Raw genomic sequence first — 25,028 nt, 5'->3', positions numbered from 1 at the left:
TGAGACATGACCATTGTCCCCCAGCTTTAAGAACCCAAGCACCCCCATTGGCTATAGACTGTGAGAAACCCCAACAAGCCCAAGACCCACACATTCATATGCAGATTTAGGACTATATATAGGAGAAATGAAGACAGTAGAAATCAGATTCTCTCTACACAGAGACCTCTACAGCACAGAGATCCAGCCATGGCACCTACAATCACTTCAGCTATGATCTACTCTAAGAACCACCTGACTCTGACCAACAAGGTAAACTGAGATTACAACTTGCTTTATGACTTGTTTCTTGATAATAGTTGCCATCCTTTTATCTCTCCTCTGATATATTCTAGAATAATATTATTAAAGACTCTCCTTCTTGCAGCTAAGAAAGCCAGTGGTGGAGAAGTTACGCAGAGATCGTATCAACAGCAGCCTTGAGAAGCTCAAGTCTCTCCTGGGTCCAGAGATCCTCAATCAGCAGCCCGACTCCAAACTGGAGAAAGCAGACATCCTGGAGATGACGGTTTGCTTCCTGAAACGACAGCAACAGTATCAACCAGTGAACTCCTCCTCCTGCTCAGCACCTGACAATCAGGGTTACTCCAGGTGTGTCCAAGAAATTGTGCACTTCCTGTCCAATGATGAGGTGAAGACACACTCCCAGAGAAGACTGCTGAGCCACTTCCAGAGCCTGCAGCCATCCTCCGATAAGAACAGGAGGGAGAGTGACCTGCTTCAGTTGAGCTCCCCAGCCCAGCACATCATGAGCAAAGAGAAGGGGCCAGTCAACAGCGCCCTCTGGAGGCCCTGGTAGACTCTTACAGACTGGAGCTTCATTCTCATGCAGGACAATTCCCAGTCCTTATTACAGAGGAGTTCATCCACATTTTCTGCATTTGCAGGGGTTTATTCGATCATGTTTTGTTTTAAATGGAAAAAAAGCATTGAACAATATCAGTATTTGAATCTTCATCTCTGGATTACAAGAGGATCAATTGAATCTTCTGTTTTATATTTCATTTTTATAAAGTGAATATACTGTATATTGTTCCCTGTGGGAAAGTTTTAATCATATATGAAATAGTGTTCACTGTCTTTCTAGCGGAAAGATGAGTGAACAATGTTAATTCCCATTTGTACTGTTTTGATATTGATATTGAATATCTTAATGACAAAACATGCAAACAGTATCAGACGTCATTACAGTTTTGTAGACGCTGTTATTCATTTGCAACTTACAGTAGTGATTGCGTACATTTTCTTCATACTTTCGGAACCGAACTCACAATTTTGGCGTTGCAAGCGTCATGCTATACCAACTGAGCTACACCGGACATATTGCTTTTCCTTGAAAATTATATCTGCATTTTAGACTGAATAATACTTCCTCTCGATTGTGAGAGGAGGAGTTAAAACGTGTAGGCTTGCTGGTTTGTATCGCTATGTGAGTGCATCAGTATCCCTCGCCTTCTGAGAAGGTATTGTAAAGATTGAAAACGTTTTCAAAATGAATGTAAATCTTCAAATCAAGTCGATGCGAATAAAAACAATCATCGAAAACAATTAATGTTTGTTTGATTCATTACACTCCATTGAAATGTGAAATGTCTAAATCTTTCAAATTAAATTGCACATAATACAAGATAATCAAGAGTCCTATTCTCTACCCTTATCTCCTAGTTCACTCCCCCTCATGGATTAAAGGAATCAACTAGTGTAAGAAATATGGTGGACCAGCAGTCCCATGCATTTAAATCCATGCTAGCAAGGCAAACCTTGGGGGGAAATGGTAAGACCTTCTTTATGTGAAGTACAATATTAATGCTTTGGACTTTTTTGCAGTGTACACGTTTTTGTGGAAGTACACTCAAAAAATCAGAAGATGTACTTCTGAATCTTGTGAGTTTCAATATCCTGGTAAATGAAACCAGTAAAATTCAGTATTCATGTCAGCCACAAATCACAGATAGGAGGAATAGACAAAGAAAAGTATGTTGGATTTTGTCTGCAGTTTTATTAGCTGACAAAATTAGACAACAATATTAACAAGAATATAAATCCTCTTTGGGGCCTTACAATAAAATAAACATTTACTTTATTTACTTTTCATCCACAACAATGCACTGTTCCTTTACAGAAATAAAGGTATCCATGTGAATTTATTTTCTACCTTGATTTAAGGCAGCATTTCTCATTGAACCATATCTCAGGGTATTTAGTTCATCATTTCACAGAAAGAATAAAGCAGTAAACCTCTGCTTATATAAATGCATACAATGCATTTCAAATGCTTCTGCAACTTTACATTTCATGTAAAACGACAGAATAGGTTTCAGACCTATCTCTGACAGTCTGGTCCAAATACGAAAACCAGCCAATCACCATGGTGGGAATATTTTCCAGACATGGACATGGCGCTCTGATATATCTGAGCTGAATTTGCACATGAACAGAATATTGTGCTCTGCTCACCATAGGCTCAGTTCATGCCCACTCCACAGGTTTGTATCTCACACTGCAGTGATCATTTTGTCTCAAACCCTAGTCTCAGCCCAGTATGTAACCCCTGACCTATAATCTCCCCATCCATGCATCTCTCTCAGTTCATTGTTCGAAGCAGAGTGGCACAATGTCCTCCTCTGGAGCGGGAAAGAGACGCAGCATGTCCCTGGAACATTTGGAATAGCCGGTGGGTGACAGCAAGGCCTTCTTCAGAGTGAAAAAGGACACTGTCTTCTCCAAAATAGGAGATATGGGAGATGTAGGGCTCCTGTTCTGGAGGTGTTCTACAATAGCTATCTTCAGTTTCTCCACATGACTGCTGCATTTCCTCTCCAACAGAGAGAGTTTACACCTGAAAAACAAGACAAGACAGTCATGAACACCTCTTCTCTCACACACAGTTTCTATTCATTTTAATATCTCTTATGACCTAAAGTATTTCAGTGTAATTTAACCTGATCTTACCTAATGTGCTGATCCTTCACGTTCATGATGTCCTGAAGAGTGATGTCCATGTAAGCTTGCATTTTCAGATATTGGTCTTGAGTTTGCAACTCGTCAATAAAGAAGAGATGTTGGTCTTGGTAGATCTTGCTCTAGAGTTTGTGTTGTGGTAGCTCCTCTGCTGTGCTGTGTTGCTGCTCTTGGGCTAGCTGATGCTCAGAGAGTCATTGTTAGTGAGCTCTGCATCTCCACTCTGTATTTATGTGCCTCCTTCTACGCTGTCTCATACTATGCAGCCAATCAGAGGGCTCAGATGGTGGGACAATAGTCAGTGGGAATAATAGCTGATTCCTCACAGGACAGGTGGGATGTTGTTCTTTATGCCATATGCCAAAGAGGTCGGCCACGTTAGTCCCTGGGAAAGTGTCTATGCCCATGTGTACTCAGAAAAATAATGTTCCCATGTCGAGTAGTGATAAAAATCATCATATTGCAAATATAACAAATATGCTAGGATCACAAGTCTTTCTACTCATTGCAACACATAGACGCAACAAACAAAACACAACACGTCTTTATTTATAATATGGCCATTTTACGGTAGAGAAGTTATGATAAAGACAGTGTGGAGCACGTAGTTGCTTGGATTACCTGTCTTTAGACTGATAGGCAACCATTACAGCAAAATCATGACTTTTGTAACCGAGATGCTGTATGCATTGACATACTTTAGTCCAATATTTTGCCATGTGAAGGTTTTGACTACGTAAATAGGCAAACTTATTCCAATATCCTAATGTGTCAATTCTATCATTTATTTATGATCAATTGAAATATATCTATATCAAAAAGGTTGTTTGTTTGTTATAAAATTAATATAAACGTTTTGGAAAATGTTGTATTTGTACAAATAGAAATGACTGATCTGTTTGTTATTGAAAGAGTCTCTTTCTGAAGTGAATTATAACTGATCCAGATGGTTTGCCCTGTAAGCCACTCTGTGTCCCTGCATGGGAACAGCCAGTGTGTCTTTGTGAGAGCAGACACACTTCGATTATGTCTCAGGGCTCAGCAGGCTGCATACAGAAGTCGGAGAAGCCGTGTGTCCCTGTGGCTCCCAGCTCCAGAGAGAGGAGAGCGTGTGACTGGGGCACGCTCAGCGTTGTGCAGGGAGCCAGCTGTGCTGTGGAGCTCAGAGGAGGGAAGTGTACTTCCTGGGGCTTCTGGGAAACCTGAGCCTGTAGAGATAGACAGACAGGCCGTCTGAATGGACTCCAATCTGATCAGTACAATGTCACTGCATCAAACATCTTTCAGTGAAAGCTACAACATTATGAGTACCAGTATTTTATAATGTGGTGTTTTAATGCATTTTTGTAAGTTGTGATGATGAGTGTATGCTCTGTCAGGGTTGTTGATCCCAACATCAGGTAGCAGATCTGGGAGTCACCCCTTTCCCAGATTCACACAGCCCTCTGTGAGTCACTCTTCATCACCCCCCACCCCTCCACCTGTTCCCCTGAGATGTGACCATTGTCCCCCAGCAATAAGAACACTGAGCATGTGGCAGCTCCACATTCCTCATTGTCCTCCCAAGCTCACCCATTGGCTACAGACTGTGAGAATCTCCAACAAGCCCAAGACCCACACATTCATATGCAGATTTGGGACTATATATAGGAGAGATGAAGCCAGTAGAAATCAGATTCTCTATACACAGAGGCCTCTACAGCACAGAGATCCAGTCATGGCACCTACAATAACTTCAGCTATGATCCACTATAAGGAGCACCTGACTCTGACCAATAAGGTAAATTGAGATTCAAATTCAAGGAAATTAATTTAATTACATTTTAATGTGTTTCAATAATGTCATATACCAGAATAAGGTTATTAATTACTCTCTTTCTCTTCTTGCAGCTAAGAAAGCCTGTGGTGGAGAAGTTACGCAGAGATCGTATCAACAGCAGCATTGAGCACCTCAAGTCTTTCCTGGGTCCAGAGATCCTCAATCAGCAGCCCGACTCCAAGCTGGAGAAAGCCGACATCCTGGAGATGACAGTTTGCTTCCTGAGACGACAGCAACAGTACCAGCCAGTGAACTCCTCCTCCTGCTCAGGACCTGACAATCAGGGTTACTCCAGATGTATCCAAGAGATTGTGCACTTCCTGTCCAAGGATGAGGTGAAGACACAGTCCCAGAGAAGACTGCTGAGCCACTTCCAGAGCCTGCAGCCATCCTCTGATAAGAACCGGAGGGAGAGTGACCTGCCTCAGCTGAGCTCCCTAGCCCAGCACAGCATCAGCAATGAGAAGAGTCCAGTCAATATCGCCCTCTGGAGGCCCTGGTAGAGTCCTACAGACTGGAGCTCCACTCCCAGACAAACACAATGGAAAGGGACCATGTTGGTCTAAGATTGTCGTGGACAGTAATGAGAATAGGAAAAGTTATTCTTTATCTTCTGCTTATGCATGTTTTTAAAAGTCTTGCTGCGATTTAAACTTTTTATTTCAGTTGTACTGAACAAGGTAAACACTTTTTGTAAGTGTGATCCAATCGATGCACACTGCATTTCTGTAGTGTTATAATTGAAATCATAACTTTTATGCTTTGGGAAACATGTTGATTATGTTCATCATGTGTTTATTCATGATCATCAATAACCTGAATGGTCCTCCATGATTACTTTCAACCCACAATGGGTATTTTATCATCAATCTTTTTGTGATTGTCTATGGTGACAAAAAAGTGTTTAGTTTTTTTGTTACCACTATATATGTGTAGTGATATGGTCATATTGACGTAATATCTAGCATCTTTTGTGAAGCATGTATCAGTTATCCATTTGATATTGATCAAATTGAGTTACAGCATCTCTGTTTCCCTATGAGGATTATTTACCCAAATGGGGTATTTTACCTGTTATCATCACTCTGTGAGTAGCAATATTTGATCTGTTTTAAGATCAGACTTAAGCTGTGAAATGTCATCCCTATTAGAATTATGATGTGTATACTTCACATGAGAGAAAACCTTTCTCTCTTATTGTAAAACCTCTTGTTTATTTTAAACAATATGTTGTCTTTTATCAAGACAGTAATTGTGTATCATATAGCCTACTCTGTCAGAGTATCATGTCTTAGAGATATGTCAAATTTCTTGTTGTGATGTTTAATCACTTTATTTCTATTGAAATATTTACCTTAAATTAAGGTTTTCAATTATGTGAATCATTGAGTCAATCTGAGTAAATACACAAATTATAAAATGAAATCTTCTTGTTTGTTACTCTTTTCTTCTCTTGACAAAGACAACCTTCCATCACAGTTACATTACTGATTTATGAAATTCCACATGTAGAACCAAAAAAGCCTACTATGACCCATTACTGTAAACAAGGATATTGAAAACAACACTGAATGCATATTCATTTGTGCTTCATTTAAAATCTACCACGTAAGATAAAAGTTAAGAGACATTTCTATCCATACATAATTGCATGACATTAATTGTTTTAGTTGATGTGTGAAATTGACTATAGAGAGCTAGTTAATCATAAATACGAATTCCCCAGGAAGCATGGCCATTTTTTTTACTGATGCACCTGTTTTATTTAAATGTATAATTTTTCTGTATAATCAGAATGTATTACAATTGCATATCAGTGAGTTTAGTTTGGTCATCAGTGATTCAAGGTGTTGGGCCAAAACTGCTGCTGTAATCCTAGTTTTCTGAAAATGTAGGGCAGCTGTGCCCCTCAAACTCAATAGCTAATGTGATGTGTAATAAGACACACTTCTATTGTTCCTCCATTGAAAGCACTGAATGGAGAGAGTGTGGGAAATCCAGGAAAACTCACTCACAGAGCTCCTTTGGGACAATAGACTGGGACTTTCAGAGGTTAGAGGGGGTGTCTGGGTCTCTATGGGGAAATCATTGGATCTTTTGCTAATGATCCCATAAATGTTCAGTATTTGGGTCTTGGATGTAGGCAGAAGATGCCTACAATGCCTAAGTACATAAGTAATGGCATAAAGCCATTTGTATGTGGGGCATGGTTGAAATTTGCTATTTTGTTTCTGTACACAAACACACACTCAACTTGAATTGATTATCTGTAACAGTGTGTCTCTATCTGTTTCCTACGATAAATATTTAAATAATTAGCTTTACCCCCTGGGGCTTGATGGGAACTGTTTGTTTAAAGCGTGCTTATGTTTATCACCACAATGATCAACAAGTCCCTGCTGACCGGAGAGGTACCATCGATCTTCAAAACAGCTGCTGTCACCCCTTTACTGAAGAAACCCAACCTTGACCAGGACATCCTATCCAACTACAGGCCCATCTCCTTCCAAATCCTCAGAGATTATAACATCAATTTCCACTGCTATGCTGACGATACCCAGGTCTACATTAACACCAAACCTGACACCATCTCTGCCTTAGCAAAACTCAGCAGCTGCCTAAAGGGCATCAGGGCATGGATGAAAGAGAACTTCCTCCAGTTAAACAGTAGCAAGCCTGAGGCTATGCTTATTGTGACACCCAAGCAGGTCACCAGTGCTGGAAACATCTGCCCTACAATCAACGGCCAGGCCATCCACCTGTCCTCTGTCATCTCCAACCTAGGAGTCCAGTTTGATCCTTCTCTGTCCTTCAATGCCCAAATAAAACAAATATGTAAAACACAATTGTTCCATCTTTAAAAACATTGCCTGGGTTATACCATCACTCTCCCAGCCAGATGCAGAGAAACTCATCCACGCCTTCATCTTCTCTTGGTTCGACTACAGCAATGCGCTGTTTGGGGACCTCCCAACCAAATCACTACAGAGGCGCCAACTTATCCAGAACAGTGCTGCCAGGGTCCTGACCAGGACCAAGAAGTCAGACCACATCACACCGATCCCAGCCTAACTCCACTGGCTACCGGTCAACTACAGAATTGACTTTTATTTAAAGCCTTGAATAGATTGAGCCCCACCTACATCAGTGACCTCATCTCAATCAGTGAGCCACCTCGCACTCTCCGGTCCAGCCACTCCCTACTGCTTCAAGTCACCAAGACACGACTCCAAAACTATGGTGGACCGACCCTTCTGCTCCCTTGCCTCTCGCCTATGGAATGCTCTCCCTGACCATCTGAGAGCCGCTCCATCACTCAGAACTTTAAAAACTTTAAAAACCTACTTCTACAGACTGTCTTTTTCATAGTCATAGTCCCAATCTAAAATGTTTTTAGCACCTAGCCCACTATTGCTATTTTATCTGCCTTGATTCTAAATGTATTTTGTTTTTATTGTATATATAGTGAATAATAACATAATAATAAGCCATTTAGCAGACGCTTTTATCCAAAGCGACTTACAGTCATGCGTGCATACATTTTTGTGTATGGGTGGTCCCGGGGATCGAACCCACTACCTTGGCGTTACAAGCGCCGTGCTCTACCAGCTGAGCTACAGAGGACCACAACATAAACGCAACATGCAATCATTTCAAAGGTTTTACTGAGTTACAGTTCATATAAGGAAATCTATGGATTTCACATGACTGGGAATACAGATATGCATCTGTTGGTCACAGATAACTTTTAAAAAAGGTAGCGGTGTGGATCAGAAAACCAGTCCATATCTGGTGTGCAGCGTGACATATCTTCTTCGCATAGAGTTGATCAAGCTGTTGATTGTGGCCTGTGGAGTGTTGTCCCACTCCTCTTCAATGGCTGTGCGAAGTTACTGGATATTGTCGGGAACTGGAACACGCTGTCGTACACATCAATCCAGAGCATCCCAAACATGCTCAATAGGTAACATGTCTGGTGAGTATGCAGGCCATGAAAGAACTGAGACATTTTCAGCTTCCAGGAATTGTGTACAGATCCTTGCAACATGGGGCAGTGCATTATCATGCTGAAACATGAGGTGATGACGGCGGATGAATGGCACGACAATGGGCCTCAGGATCTCATCACGGTATCTCTGTGCATTCAAATTGCCATCGATAAAATGCAATTGTGTTCATTGTCCGTAGTTTATGCCTGCCCATACCATAACCCCACCACCACCATGTGGCACTCTGTTCACAACGTTGACATCAGCAAACCACTCGCCCACACGATGCCATACACATGGTCTGTGGTTGTGAGGCCGGTTGGACGTACTGCCACATTTTCTAAAACGACGTTGGAGGAGGCTTACGGTCAAGAAATTAACATTCAATTCTCTGGCAACAGCTCTGGTGGACATTTCTGCAGTCAGCATGCCAATTGCACGCTCCCTCATAACTTGAAACATCCATTTTTTGTGTGTATGGAACATTTCTGTCCTCTTTTATTTCAGCTCAGGAAACATGGGACCAACATGTTGTGTTTATATTTTTGTTCAGTGTATATGTATATTTATTTCTCATTAGAGCTTTGAGATTACTCTCTAATGAAAAGTGCAATACAAATTAAATGTATTATTATTATTAATGATGAATTAGCATTTAACAAGGCACAATTCTATTGTTTAGTAGAAGCTCTCTCAATGGGCAAAGTGTGGGAAAGCGCTGGAAAGCAGTCACAGTTTAGTGTCATTAGCATCATCAGTCCCATCAGCACCTGTGAGTCTCAACGGGGAATAGGTGTCACGCCCTGGCTCTGGGGACTCTAGTATGTTGAGCCAGGGTGTGAGTTTTCATGTGTGTTGGTTCTAGTTGTTGTATATCTATGTTGGCCAGGGTGGCTCCCAATCGGAGACGGCTGTAGCTCGTTATCTCTGATTGGGAGTCATACTTAGGTAGCCGTTAGGCATTCATTAATTGTGGTTTCTTGTTCCGTGTTGGTTCGTGTATGTAACCAGGGACGTCACGTTTTCGTTTTGTTCGTGTGATCATTATATAAATAAATATGTTCGCATTCAACGCTGTGCCTTGGTCCTCCTCTCTCACCGACGATCGTGACAGAAGAAACCACCAAGACTGGACCAAGCAGCGTGTCCAGGAGCCATCGCCAGGGAGATCTCTAGCAGATCTCCTTCGCCTCCTCGACTGGGTCAAGCCGGGTGAGGAAGAGAAGGGCTTGACATGGAAGCAGAAGGGCGAAAGGCTGGCGAGGGACATGGAGACCTGGTCCACGGGTAGGAGAGACGCCCAGAAATTTTTTAGGGGGGGGCTAACGCCGTGGACGACGGGCCAGCAGGAGACCGCGGCAGAGCGGCCCAGCGGGTTGGCAGAGGAGGCCGCCAGGTTACGGGGGCCACTGGTCGAAGAGGGGATGGAAGGTGTAGAGGCACGGCGAGAGGTACTGGGGTGTGTTACCAGTCCGGTCCGGCCCATTCCAGATCCCTGCGTAGGACCAGTGGTGTGTGTCCCCAGTACGGTCCGGCCTGTTCCTGCTCCCCGTACCAGGCCAATGGTGCGCGTCGTCAGCCCGGCTCGGCCCGTTCCTGCTCCCCGCACCAAGTCAGTGGTGCGCTCGTCAGCCCGGCTCGGCCCGTTCCTGCTCCCCGCACCAAGTCAGTGGTGCGCGCCGTCAGCCCGGCTCGGCCCGTTCCTGCTCCCGCACCAAGTCAGTGGTGCGCTCGTCAGCCCGGCTCGGCCCGTTCCTGCTCCCGCACCAAGTCAGTGGTGCGCTTCGTCAGCCCGGCTCGGCCCTGCCTGCTCCCGCACCAAGTCAGTGGTGCGCTTTCGTCAGCCCGGCTCGGCCCGTTCCTGCTCCCCGCACCAAGTCAGTGGTGCGCTTCGTCAGCCCGGCTCGACCCGTTCCTGCTCCCCGCACTAAGTCAGTGGTGCGTTTCGTCAGCCCGGTTCGGCCCGCTCCTGCTCCCGCGCACCAAGTCAGGGGTGCGTTTCGTCAACCCGGCTCGGGCCGTTCATGCTCCCCCACACCAAGCCAGTGGTGTGCGTCGTCAGTCCGGCACAGCCCGTGCCTGTTCCACTGGTGCCTGGTTCAGCACGGGTCAGCTGCTTCACGCCGGAGCTAGAGCAATCCGCTCCACCAGTGTGCAGTCCAGCTCCGGTCAGCAGGGCCAGACCGGACCAGGGGTACTTTGGGGGGTTAGAGAGCGAGTGGGGATCATGCCCGGAGCCGGATCCGCCGCCAAGGCGGAGTGCCCACCCGGTCCCTCCCCTGTGGTATTTGGTTGGCGCGGTCGGAGTCCGCGCCTTTAGGGGGGGGGTACTGTCATGCCCTGGCTCTGGGGACTCTAGTATGTTGAGCCAGGGTGTGAGTTTTCATGTGTGTTGGTTCTAGTTGTTGTATATCTATGTTGGCCAGGGTGGCTCCCAATCGGAGACGGCTGTAGCTCGTTGTCTCTGATTGGGAGTCATACTTAGGTAGCCGTTAGGCATTCATTCATTGTGGTTTCTTGTTCCGTGTTGGTTCGTGTATGTAACCAGGGATGTCACATTTTCGTTTTGTTGTTTTGTTCGTGTGATCATTATATAAATAAATATGTTCGCATTCAACGCTGCGCCTTGGTCCTCCTCTCTCACCGACGATCGTGACAATAGGCACACTTTAGGAGGGAAATACAAGAAAGATCTAATAAAGGAATCTCAGGTTTACTCAAGTTATGAAAGCAATTTTCTGGTTTTATATCTCTATGACTAAAGGACCTTTATTAGTCAATTTGTGTAGCCCACTTACTTGTGTAAAATCTGCAGGGGTTGGAACTGGTTCAGGGAACAGAACCAAAAATGGATTAACTTTTTCAACGCTAGTTAAGGATCCTATAATTATCACATTGGATTTATTAACTACAAATTATGGTGCTGCTCTGCACACACAAGCTTGTTAGCTAGCTAGCTCTGGTCCAATGTTAAGCCAACTCTCAGAAGTTCAAAGACGTTCAAAGTTCCTCCATAGAAGCCGCTCCTCCATAGGTATAATTCTGTGGGCCTAATTCAAATCATGCATGTCATAACAAGATGCCCAGCACTTCAAGCCAAGCCTCCTCCTCCACCCCCTCTCGCTCTCTCCCCACCTGCAAAATTTCAGTCACCTCTCGCGCCCTAGACTTGTCTGTCCATTGCCCATGTAAACAATTAGGTTGCGTCTCAATCCACCGCATCCACCTATGTCGGCCTTCCACATCTGCGGTGGAAGGTGGCCGAGCTACAGTGGTGTTTGTCAGACCATGAGACATCCCAAAAATATGTGGTGTTCTCCATTTTGCTCTAGGACCCCAACAAGTGTCACGGTACTTGTCTGAAGTTGGTAACGCTGATGTGCCAACGTCTGTCTGTAGTGTCCAAACTATGGAATATGACCCCACTATGGAAAGGGAACACTCTCACGAACATGATTGTGTTCTCGTTTTGCTCTACGACCCCCACAAGTGTCACAGGACTCGTATGAAGATAACCTATACAAACTAATGGAAGTATGGAGGTAGTTTTGTGCCAACAAAAATAAGGGATCAAATATGTGTCCAGAAAAATAAATAATCCTGAGGTTTCTTATATCTCCTAGATATAGGACAGACACTTTAAAACCTTATTCCTTATGATTTATTTTTTGGACCGTCTTTTTTGTCATTTGTGACCCGTTTCAGGAAGCTAGGCATATGTTGCATGTCACTACTTCACAGGAGAGGCATTTGAATGTTAATTTTTTTTTTTTGGGGGGGGGGGTCAAAATGCATATTTTTTGGCAGAAATGCCTTCTGGAACATGTGAACTTTCATGTGCCTTAATAACACACTTGTATTCCATCGGTAAATACGAATAAAATTGTTAAATTACATGTCTAGTTGGTTTAGACACGGAAAAAGACAAGAACCTTCCCGCTAGCCATGATTGGCTGAGATAATGGATGGGCTGGACATGCCGGGAGATGAATTTGGATTGGTCTGCCATGTAGCATGCTTCTGTTTATAATGTGAGCTGCTCAGTATGTGTTGATAATCCTTTGTACCGCAGCTTTTTTGAAAGATATAACATTAGCCATTCAGAACTACAAAAGTTTTGCTACTTTTCTCAACAACATTGATGCCCTGAATTTATCAGGTGCTATCGACAGATCAGTTGGAAAAAGTTGTGATGGGCTACTTTCTGCACACGCCACGGTCAGTGTGAACCGAGTGACTTGACACAATGCTGGCCAAACAAGATATAGCTACAAACAAAACTGAGTTAAATGGTTCCAGTCTGCCGTGAAGCATTCATCCATGTATACGGGTAAGAGTCTAGCTACTTTTTCTGATAAGTTCAAGCGTACTGTTAGCTAGCAAACGTTAGCTTTCTGTCTCGCTAGCTAAAGTTACGTGTAGGATCTGTGTAGTAATATCATTAGAATCAGAAAACCATTTGTTATCCATAGTTATAGCCTAATGTTAGCTAGTTAACATTGAACCTAGCTAGTTAGCTTTAGCTACCTGCAGATTCATAATACAGCTATGACAATCATTTTGTATTGGTGGTAGTAGAATGAGTTGGGATTATGCTGGTTCATTGTTTAGCTAGCTAACTAGCTACAAGTCTAAACAAAATAGTCCACTTAGCCAGGTCATTACATAAACCATGTTAGCCAGGTGTGTCTGGGAGTGATTACAGCCATCTATTGTATTTCATGACATGCGTACATGTCTAGGCAATAGTGACCCATCCACTTAGCTAGATGTGGCTGAGGGGTGGTTGTAGCATTTCTTTCACATGACCCATCAATTTAGACAAGTGTGTCTGGTTAATAATTAGAAAATATTTATAATTCTGTTTTTGATATTGCTACTATGCAAATATGCAATTAACCATTTCATTGTACCGTTTACACCTTCTGTATTCTGTGCATGTGACAAATACATGTACATTTTATTTGATATAGTGTGTGTTTACCAGAGACGGTGACGTGAAGAACAACATGACATGCACCAAAGTCCGATTAGGATATAGGTCAAGGACTAGTTAAAGTGTATTTTTACCTGGAGTTTTTCCTTACTGTAGGCTACTACTTTTACCACTTTTAATCTTGAAATCTTTGGTTGTTTACTACACTTCTCACTCTGTTTAGCACATGGCCTCATGTGAATCCTTAAAGAGATGGGTGGGGCTAAGGCTTAAGAGAGTGTGAACGATGCTGAATGGGTGTAGACAAAGAAGAGCTCTCCAGTAGGCGTACCAAAACATTCAAGGAACATTTTCTCAAAAGTGGGGTTACAAGTTTATCAACTTCCAAAGCAGAATTACTTTCCCATTGTTCCTCAACTGCAGTGTATGATATAACATTTTCTAGCTCTGAGTCTCTACTTTTATCCAATGTAAAAAACACAATTTCAAATGTTGCTACATAGGATCCAGGTGGTGGGTTATATTTATGAATGTGTTATTCAATGTGTTTCTATAGGCTATAGTAGTAAAGGCCAAATTCAATATTTTATCAAATATTTTTTAAATATTTTTTTAGGATACCTCAAGAGGTCTTAAAATTCAAAATGAAATAGCTAAATGATCCATGGTATGACCATCTTAAAACAATTCCATATGTTAGCTTAGTCCCCCACCACAGCTTACATTTTTAGAGGTTAACTAAAAGTTCAAATGAAAGGTTTTAGTCCAAAAGTAGACACAATCATCATTTTCTTGATTAGATAATGATCTATTTCTAAAAGTGTGTCTTGTGAGTTTAGGTGTTGAATCAGCCAGTGCTGCTGTTTCCCTCCAGAATCCAGATGGTCTGTTACTTCAGGCTCTGTCAATAGGACAACACAGAGCCAATAGCCATCAATAATTGTCCACTGAGCAGCTTTTGTAGTGCATTGATCACAGCACACAGGATTCAGTGTGGGAAACTCAGATCAGCTCTCTACTCACACTGACCAGTAGCTCCAAGAAATACTGAAATCACAAGAAATTACCAAATGGATATTCTTCATAAATAAAGTCAAATAATGCAAATCATTGATCAAATCAGATTAACAGTTCATAGTTCAAAATCATTTCAAGTGCATAAACGTGACCAAAACTGCACTGTATCAAGGAAATAGTAGGCTGTTCTTCAAAATGCAACAATCAAAACGATTTGGGTAGCACCAAGGGTTTTAATGTAGAGGATCTGTGTCAGTCCCACATTTGTAAATTGTGATGATGAGCGTGTGCTCTGTCTGTGTCATTGATCTCAACATCAGGTAGCAGATCTGGGAGTCACCACTTTCCCAGATTCACACAGCGCTCTGTGAGTCACTCTCCATCACCATGCGGTCCTCTGTAGCTCAGCTGGTAGAGCACGGTGCTTGTAACGCCAAGGTAGTGGGTTCGATCCCCGGGACCACCCATACACAAAAATGTATGCACGCACGACTGTAAGTCGCTTTGGATAAAAGAGTCTGCTAAATGGCATATCATCATCATCATCATCACCCTGTTCCCCTGAGATGTGACCATTGTCCCCCAGCAATAAGAACACTGAGCATGTGGCAGCTCCACATTCCTCGTTGTCCTCCCAAGCTCACCCATTGGCTACAGACTGTGAGAAACTTAAACAAGCCCAAGACCCACACATTCATATGCAGATTTGGGACTATATATAGGAGAGATGAAATCAGATTCTCTCTACACAAGACCTCTACAGCACAGAGATCCAGCCCTGGCACCTACAATCACTTCAGCTATGATCCACTATAAGGAGCACCTGACTCTGACCAATAAGGTAAACTGAAGATACAAATTCAAGGAAATTAATTTTATTTGATTGATAGTTTATGTATTTTAATAATGTCATATTCCAGAATAAGGTTATTAATGACTTGCCTCTTCTCTTCTTGCAGCTAAGAAAGCCGTTGTTGGAGAAGTTACCCAGATATCGTATCAACAGCAGCCTTTCCTGGGTCCAGAGATCCTCAATCAGCAGCCCGACTCCAAGCTGGAGAAAGCCAACATCCTGGAGATGACAGTTTGCTTCCTGAGAGGACAGCAACAGTACCAGCCAGTGAGCTCCTCCTCCTGTTCAGCACCTGCCAATCAGGGTTACTCCAGATGTGTCCAAGGAAGAGGTTAAGACACAGTCCAAGAGAAGACTGCTGAGCAACTTCCAGAGCCTGCAGCCATCCTCTGATAAGAACAGAATGGAGAGTGACCTGCCTCAGCTCAGCATCAGCAAAGAGAAGAGTCCAGCCAACAGCGCCCTCTGGAGGCCCTGGTAGAGTCCTACAGACTGGAGCTCCACTCTCAGACAGACACAATTACATTTTACATTTTAGTCATTTAGCAGACGCTCTTATCCAGAGCGACTTAACAGTTAGTGGGTGGATACATTTTCATACTGGCCCCCCGTGGGAAACGAACCCACAACCCTGGCGTTGCAAGCGCCATGCTCTACCAACTGAGCTACAATGGACCATGTTGGTCTTAGGTGAATGTCATGGACAGCAGTGAGAATAGGAAAATATATTCCTCATATTCTGTTATGCAGGAGGTTTTAAACCTCTTGTTGTGACTAAGATTTTTTTTTCTTCAGTTGTCTTGAAAAACATATATATTTTATTTATTTATGAAAATGATCTAATTGATGAACACTCCATTTTTGTAGTTTTATTTGAAATGATAACCTTTATGTTTTGAAATAATAACCTTTATGTTTTATGAAACGTGTTAATTATGTTGATCATGATCAACAATAACTTGAATGGTCCTCCATGAGGATTTTTAACCCAAAAATAGGTTTTATATCATCAATCTGTTTGTGATTATCTATATGACTGATCCGTTTTAAGATCAAACCATATAGGAAAATGTTTTGTTACCACTACAACATTTTTGTAGTGATAAGGTAATATTATGTATCAGTCTGAGTATTTATCCATCATGAGTATTTACCCAAAAATGATAGAATTTGCTTTATGTGAATGTTATTCCGATCATTTCAGTGATATTGCAGAGAAATGTGTAAACCTCTTGATTATTTTAAATAATTATCTTGTATTTTATAAAGACAGTAAATGTGTTTCCTATACTCTGTTCGAGGATCATAAGTCTTGGAGAATTATCCAAGTTCTTGTTGTGATGTTTAATCACTATTATGTGTCTATTCACCTTGAGGTGATCAGATTCATGTTGTCTCATTGAGTCAATTTGAATAAACTAAAAAAGTAATGAATTGATTGATGTCTTCTTGTTCTTCGCTTCTTCCCTGTCTATACTAGTTCCTCATCTCCTCATGCAAGAACAAATTGGAATTTGTGAGTGAAATCTCCTGGTGTGCGCATAGCACTTAGAGTTATCCATGGTGCTGAACTAGAATTTGCCCGCCACTGTACAATGTAGCACACAAAGCAGTCTTTCTAAACTAAGCTACTAATGCCATTGCCAGCTCAGGTTGATCAATGTTAGCCTACCTACATAATTATGTTGAAAGCCATTCCACCATTGACAGTGTGTATCTTGAGTCAGTGTGATAACAGTGAAATAGATAGGTTACACGATATTACGATATAATTATAAGAAAATAATCAGGAATGTTTAGTAAGTGGTATCAATTACAACATGATGTAAAAATAATCATTGCTGAACTTGAAATGAAAAGTAACATCATACAACAAAACACAGAGTATAACGCCTTTATAAAAGGCAACATAATTTGAGAAGCTTAGTCCCTATAAGAATACAATTTCTTTGAAGTGGTATTCGTCATACACTGTAGACAATGTCATAGCTACATTAAAACAAGATACACTACATATACAAAAGTATCAGTGGATTCGGCTATTTCAGCCACACCCATTGCTGAAAGGTGTATAAAATCGAGCACACAGCCATGCAATCTCCATAGACAAACATTTGCAGTAGAATGTCCTTACTGAAGAGCTCATTGACTTTCAACGTGGCACCATCATATGATGCCACCTTTCCAACAAGTCAGTTTGTCAAATTTCTGTCTTGCTAGAGCTGCCCCGGTCAACTGTTATTGTGAGGTGGAAACGTCTAGGAGCAACAACCGCTCAGTGGTGTAAAGCTTGCCGCCATTGGACTCTGGAGCAGTGGAAACGCGTTCTCTGGTGTGAGGAATCACTCTTCACCATCTGGCAGTCCGACGGACGAATCTGGGTTTGGCGGACGCTAGGAAAACGCTACCTGCCCGAATCCATAGGGCCAACTGTAAAGTTTGGTGGAGGAGGAATAATGGTCTGGGGCTGTTTTTCACGGTTCGGGATAGACCCCTTAGTTTCAGTGAAGGGAAATCTTAACACTACAGCATACAATGACATTGAAGACCATTCTGTGCTTCCAGCTTTGTGGCAACAGTTTGGGGAATGCCCTTTCATGTTTCAGCATGACAATGCAAGCAAGGTTCATACAGAAATGGTTTGTTGAGATTGGTGAGGAAGAACTTGACTGGCCTGCACAGAGACCTGACCTCAACCCCATCGAACAACTTTGGGATGAATTGGAACGCCGACTGCGAGCCAGGCCTAATTGCCCAACATCAGTGCCCGACCTCACTAATGCTCTTGTGGCTGAATTGAAACAAGTGGAGGCTGTTATTGCAGCAAAGGGGGAACCAACACCAATGATTTTGGAATGAGACGTTCGACAAGCAGGTGGTCATGTAATGTATGTGCAAATGTTGCACTGCTGACGACAAAAAGCCTCTAATGAAAATAACATAATCATGCCACATCAAAGACAATATGCATTGGTTGTTAGGCTGAGGAGCAAATCTGACCCAAAATGTTCAGGTACTTTTCCCAGTCTTGTGATCATTGTCAGTATTACCACGGTCTCCACAGAGAGCTTTGGGATCGCGGTGATGATGACCTCAATGTTGACCGCTTGGCAGGGATGCGCCTGGACAGGGGGTGTTCTCTGGAGCAGGTAGAAGCATTTGAGCTCCCCTCGTTCTGCCACCGCCTGCATGGGCGCGTGAAGGGGCAGCTGCCGGAGTGTCTCCTGCAGACACTGGGAGAAGCCCTGAGAGTAGCTGGGTGGTTGTCTCCTGTAGAAAACTCACTGCCATCTCTAAAATATTGACTTTCTCCAGTTTGGATGCGGGCTGCTGCTGCTGCTGGCCACACATCTGTCCTCTGTGGAGAAGTGTCCTCAGCTGCTCAATGCTGCTGTTGATTCGTCTCTCCGAATTTTCTCCACAAAAATCTTAATCATCTCAGTAGTGTGATTATTCTGTGCATATCTGCCATGTGAAGTGTGCAGTGTCTTATCTTTATACCTTTAGGGTCCCTTATCAAGTCTACCGTCTGACCCAGTCCCCATCTGCAGAGGCCTGATAGAGAATGTTCCCAGGTAATAAAAGTGTAACGACCTGCTTGTGTTCAGTCTGTGCCTCTGATATCTGCAGCACCATTCCTTTGTTGGCCAGTTAACCATGAGATAGTTAATGCCTTCCATTGTCGTGTCCGCCTCGCCCACTGGCCTCGGAGTGTGGGAAAGCTAATCCAGCCTGGGACTCATGGTTTTGTAATGATAATGCCCTCCTATAAATAGGGGAGTGGGCTCCTCTCTCAGCTCACAACTCACTCACCTTCCTCAGAGAAGCAAACACTCTCTCTCTCTCTCTCTCTCTCTCTCTCTCTCTCTCTCTCTCTCTCTCTCTCTCTCTCTCTCTCTCTCTCTCTCTCTCTCTCTCTCTCTCTCTCTCTCTCTCTCTCTCTCTCTCTCTCTCTCTCTCTCTCTCTCTCTCTCTCTCTCTCTCTCTCTCTCTCTACCAGAATGGCTCCTACCTACACCAGAGACTACCAACACTATGATCTCTGCTAAAGACAAGCATAAAGTAAGTATTATTTATAACATATGTTTGTGTCATTGTTTACTATTTAATCATTAGATGTTTAAGGACATAGAACTAACCGAATACCCTCTTTTCTTCATCAGCTTAGGAAACCAGTTGTGGAGAAGATGCGTAGAGACCGCATTAACATCTGCATAGAGCAGCTCAAGACCCTGCTGGAGAAGGAGTTCCACAAACAGGACCCCAACACCAAGCTGGAGAAGGCTGACATCCTGGAGATGACAGCTGCAGACTCAGAACCCAGTCCCTCAGACGGCCCACAGTGAGGGCTACTCCCAGTGCTGGAGGGAGACCCTGCACTTCCTGTCTTCCAGCTCCATGAAGGACATGATACTCCAGAACCTCCAGAGAGCAGTCCACGACGTCTGCCCCTCCTCGCCACTCTCCTCCCAACACCAACACCACAGCCAGGGCCCAGTGAAGCAGGCCACCAGTGGTCACAAAACAGTCTGGAGGCCCTGGTAGAACAACTGCATGGATCTATTTCACAAACTGGATGGGTGTTTACCATCTCTCATGCTGTAGGAAATCTCTATTTCAATTGTAATATCTGCTTAGGTCCTTTATGAAGGATAGCAAACATCATATGACAAGCGTTAGGGTTTGTTGTCTCCTGTATGGAGCTGTCTATAAAAAAGGCTACTATGAATCTGCTTTATGAGTAGACGTAGTGAATACTTTTACTGTCATGTGGCATATGACTTCTATGGAGTCGACTCAAGTATTGATGATGAATATAGAATCAATAGTATTCAAAATGCTAAATATGTATTGGAGATTAATTCTCACGTTTAAGTGTTCTTAAAGTGAAATCAGATTATGTTACCTTTTGTAAAGGAACAGATTTCACATAATGCATATTGAAACATTTTAATTGTAATTTTTACAGTGAATGTGTGTGGACTTCGTATTTTGACATTGCTGACGTTTAACCTACAGTGGGGAAAAAAAGTATTTAGTCAGCCACCAATTGTGCAAGTTCTCCCACTTAAAAATATGAGAGAGGCCTGTAATTTTCATCATAGGTACACGTCAACTATGACAGACAAAATGAGAAAAAAAAATCCAGAAAATCACATTGTAGGATTTTTAATGAATTTATTTGCAAATGATGGTGGAAAATAAGTATTTGGTCAATAACAAAAGTTTCTCAATACTTTGTTATATACCCTTTGTTATCAATGACACAGGTCAAACGTTTTCTGTAAGTCTTCACAAGGTTTTCACACACTGTTGCTGGTATTTTGGCCCATTCCTCCATGCAGATCTCCTCTAGAGCAGTGATGTTTTGGGGCTGTCGCTGGGCAATACGGACTTTCAACTCCCGCCAAAGATTTTCTATGGGGTTGAGATCTGGAGACTGGCTAGGCCACTCCAGGACCTTGAAATGCTTCTTACGAAGCCACTCCTTCGTTGCCCGGGCGGTGTGTTTGGGATCATTGTCATGCTGAAAGACCCAGCCACGTTTCATCTTCAATGCCCTTGCTGATGGAAGGAGGTTTTCACTCAAAATCTCATGATACATGGCCCCATTCATTCTTTCCTTTACACAGATCAGTCGTCCTGGTCCCTTTGCAGAAAAACAGCCCCAAAGCATGATGTTTCCACCCCCATGCTTCACAGTAGGTATGGTGTTCTTTGGATGCAACTCAGCATTCTTTGTCCTCCAAACACGACGAGTTGAGTTTTTACCAAAAAGTTCTATTTTGGTTTCATCTGACATTCTCCCAATCCTCTTCTGGATCATCCAAATGCACTCTAGCAAACTTCAGACGGGCCTGGACATGTACTGGCTTAAGCAGGGGGACACGTCTGTCACTGCAGGATTTGAGTCCCTGGCAGCGTAGTGTGTTACTGATGGTAGGCTTGTTACTTTGGTCCCAGCTCTCTGCAGGTCATTCACTAGGTCCCCCCGTGTGGTTCTGGGATTTTTGCTCACCGTTCTTGTGATCATTTTGACCCCACAGGGTGGGATCTTGCGTAGAGCCCCAGATCGAGGGAGATTATCAGTGGTCTTGTATGTCTTCCATTTCCTAATAATTGCTCCCACAGTTGATTTCTTCAAACCAAGCTGCTTACCTATTGCAGATTCAGTCTTCCCAGCCTGGTACAGGTCTACAATTTTGTTTCTGGTGTCCTTTGACAGCTCTTTGGTCTTGGCCATAGTGGAGTTTGGAGTGTGACTGTTTGAGGTTGTGGACAGGTGTCTTTTATACTGATAACAAGTTCAAACAGGTGCCATTAATATAGGTAACGAGTGGAGGACAGAGGAGCCTCTTAAAGAAGAAGTTACAGGTCTGTGAGAGCCAGAAATCTTGCTTGTTTGTAGGTGACCAAATACTTATTTTCCACCATAATTTGCAAATAAATTCATTAAAAATCCTGTAATCTGGATTTTTTTTTCTCATTTTCCTATGATGAAAATTACAGGCCTCTCTCATCTTTTTAAGTGGGAGAACTTGCACAATTGGTGGCTGACTAAATACTTTTTTTCCCCACTGTACACTGGGTGCACAAGTGGATATCATATCAAAATAAACAATGATATTGACAATGGATATTGGTAGGCTACTATTGATTATTTTATCGCCACTGAAGTCTCAAGTCTCTCTCTCTATGTCACTCTCTTTCTCTCTATTTCTAGCTCTCTTTTTATCTCTCTCTCTGACTTTCTCTCTGTCTTTCTCTCTCTGGCTCTCACACTGTGCCACACACAAATTATGTATTCTAAATCTCAGAATCTACTGTCTTCATGGGTCTAATGTCAACAGTTTTAACAAAAGCGCAGTCTTTAGTTTGTAGCTCTAAATTATAGCTAATATTTATTAATTTGCATATGTTGACATTGTTGGTATGACACCCCCAATAAGAGAGCATTAAATGCATAATCATATAATAATATATAATTATACAAGTACAGGCATGATTCGAATGAGAACGTGAACGTTCGTGCACATGCATGTGTAAGTGTCTGCATGTGTGTGTGTGTGTGTGTGTGTGTGTGTGTGTGTGTGTGTCCAACGTGCCTCTCTTGGGCTTTGTATGTTAAGCCCCAGGCTAACGTTGGGCAGTCGGCTCTGTCAGCTCTGGTTTCATCAAACAGCTGGTGAGCCAGGCCGAAGCCTGCCTGCCGGGCTGTGTAACTGTGTGACTGTGTGGCACGTCTCTCCTGTGTGGGGCCTACCTCGCCTCGGCTTTCCCACACTCCCGTTTCATTATCCCCTTTCATTGAAGGGACAAAGGAAGTGTGCTGCCCTAAATTATCATCTAGGCATGATGGGGAGAATCCTGATCTCCCCCTCCACTCACTGCCCCTCCCCTTCAAATCTGTCATTGGAGGGAAAACCAGCTTATTCATTTAATCATCATGTCCTTCTTCATTATTAAATACAAGTGATTATCGTTAACAGTCCCTCTGTATTTTTAAGCAAGATTTTTTTTTTATATTGTTTGTACAAATTTCATGAAGAATTTATGAAACCTGCATGCATTTACAGTGCCGTGCAAAAGTATTCATCCCCCTTGGCGTTTTTCCTATTTGTTGCATTACAACCTGTAATTTAAATGGAGTTTTATTTGGAAAATACACAAAATAGTCCAAATTGGTGAAGTGAAAAAATAAATAAAACGTTTTTTAAAAATCAAAAAAATGTATAACAGAAAAGTGGTGCGTGCATATGTATTCACCCCCTTTGCTATGAAGCCCCTAAATAAGATCTGGTTCAACCAATTACCTTCAGAAGTCACATAATTAGTTAAATAAAGTCCACCTGTGTGCAATCTAAGTGTCACATCATCTGTCACATGATCTCAGTATATATACACATGTTCTGAAAGGCCCCATAGTCTGCAACACCACTAAGCAAGGGGCACCACCAAGCAAGTGGCACCATGAAGACCAAGGAGCTCTCCAAACAGGTCAGGGACAAAGTTGTGGAGAAGTACAGATCAGGGTTGGGTTATAACAAAATATCAGAAACTTTGAACATCCCACGGAGCACCATTAAATCCATTATTAAAAAATTGAAAGAATATGGCACCACAACAAACCTGCCAAGAGAGGGCCGCCCACCAAAACAGGCAAGGAGGGCATTAATCAGAGAGGCAACAAAGAGACCAAAGATAACCCTGAAGGAGTTGCAAAGCTCCACAGCAGAGATTGGAGTATCTGTCCATAGGACCACTTTAAGCCGTACACGCCACAGAGCTGGGCTTTATGGAAGAGTGGCCAGAAGAAAGCCATTGCTTAAAGAAAAAAATAAGCAAGCATGTTTGGTGTTCGCCAAAAGGCATGTGGGAGACTCCCCAAACATATGGAAGAAGGTACTCTGGTCAGATGAGACTAAAATTGAGCTTTTTGGCCATCAAGGAAAACGCTATGTCTGGCGCAAACCCAACACCTCTCATCACCCCGAGAACACCATCCCCACAGTGAAGCATGGTGGTGGCAGCATCATGCTGTAGGGACTGAGAAAATTGTCAGAATTGAAGGAATGATGGATGGCGCTAAATACAGGGAAATTCTTGAGGGAAACCTGTTTCAGTCTTCCAGAGATTTGGGACTGGGATGGAGGTTCACCTTCCAGCAGGACAATGACCCTAAGCATACTGCTAAAGCAACACTCGAGTGGTTTAAGGGGAAACATTTAAACGTTTTGGAATGGCCTATTGAGAATCTGTGGTATGACTTAAAGATTGCTGTACACCAGCGGAACCCATCCAACTTGAAGGAGCTGGAGCAGTTTTTCCTTGAAGAATGTGCAAAAATCCCAGTGGCTAGATGTGCCAAGCTTATAGAGACATACCCCAAGAGACTTGCAGCTGTAATTGCTGCAAAAGGTGGTTCTACAAAGTGTTGACTTTTGGGGGGTGAATAGTTATGCACGCTCAAGTTTTCAGTTTTTTAGTCTTATTTCTTGTTTGTTTCACAAAATTTTTTATTTTGCATCTTCAAAGTGGTAGGCATATTGTGTAAATCAAATGATACAAACCCCCCAAAAATCAATTTTAATTCCAGGTTGTAAGGCAACAAAATAGGAAAAATGCCAAGGGGGGTGAATACTTTCGCAAGCCACTGTACGTTTCAATTTAATTCATTCTTAAATTGTATTCAAACTAGTTTGAATTTAAATGTATATTATATATATTTTGTTTAAGTATATTCCACCCTGTGTTATTTTGTATTTCTGAACCTGTTCTGTAATCTATCGGTGTGTACAAAATAAAGTGTATTGACTTAGTGACACAACAGTGCTGTGAGGGGTAAGCCTTGCTTTGAAGACATTGTGAATGTTAGTATCTATATGACAGAATGCGCCTGTGCCTGTAGCCAGGCCTGGGAAACCTATCTTATCTGCCTGACGCAAGCAGGTG

At 42.7% G+C, this 25,028-nt stretch overlaps 2 protein-coding genes and 1 pseudogene across 2 annotated transcripts; all 3 read left to right on the top strand.

The window, feature by feature from the left end:
- Nucleotides 1-71: 71 nt before the first annotated feature.
- Nucleotides 72-931, top strand: LOC121575959 (transcription factor HES-5-like). The gene is made up of 2 exons (XM_041889251.2): nucleotides 72-252; nucleotides 368-931. The coding sequence occupies exons 1-2, from the start codon at nucleotides 190-192 to the stop codon at nucleotides 797-799; spliced, it is 495 nt and encodes a 164-aa protein (XP_041745185.1). The 5' UTR covers nucleotides 72-189; the 3' UTR covers nucleotides 800-931.
- A 3,721-nt stretch (nucleotides 932-4,652) lies between these two features.
- Nucleotides 4,653-5,817, top strand: LOC121575958 (transcription factor HES-5-like). The gene is made up of 2 exons (XM_041889250.1): nucleotides 4,653-4,741; nucleotides 4,852-5,817. Exons 1-2 carry the CDS (start codon nucleotides 4,679-4,681, stop codon nucleotides 5,281-5,283), a joined length of 495 nt encoding a protein of 164 aa, XP_041745184.1. The 5' UTR covers nucleotides 4,653-4,678; the 3' UTR covers nucleotides 5,284-5,817.
- A 13,707-nt stretch (nucleotides 5,818-19,524) lies between these two features.
- On the top strand, nucleotides 19,525-20,637 carry LOC121575957 (annotated as a pseudogene).
- The last annotated feature ends 4,391 nt before the right edge of the window (nucleotides 20,638-25,028 follow it).

Source organism: Coregonus clupeaformis, chromosome 10 (assembly GCF_020615455.1).
Source record: "Coregonus clupeaformis isolate EN_2021a chromosome 10, ASM2061545v1, whole genome shotgun sequence".
NCBI classification, from domain to species: Eukaryota; Metazoa; Chordata; class Actinopteri; order Salmoniformes; family Salmonidae; genus Coregonus; species Coregonus clupeaformis.
This window is presented reverse-complemented; position numbering and strand designations above follow the sequence as displayed.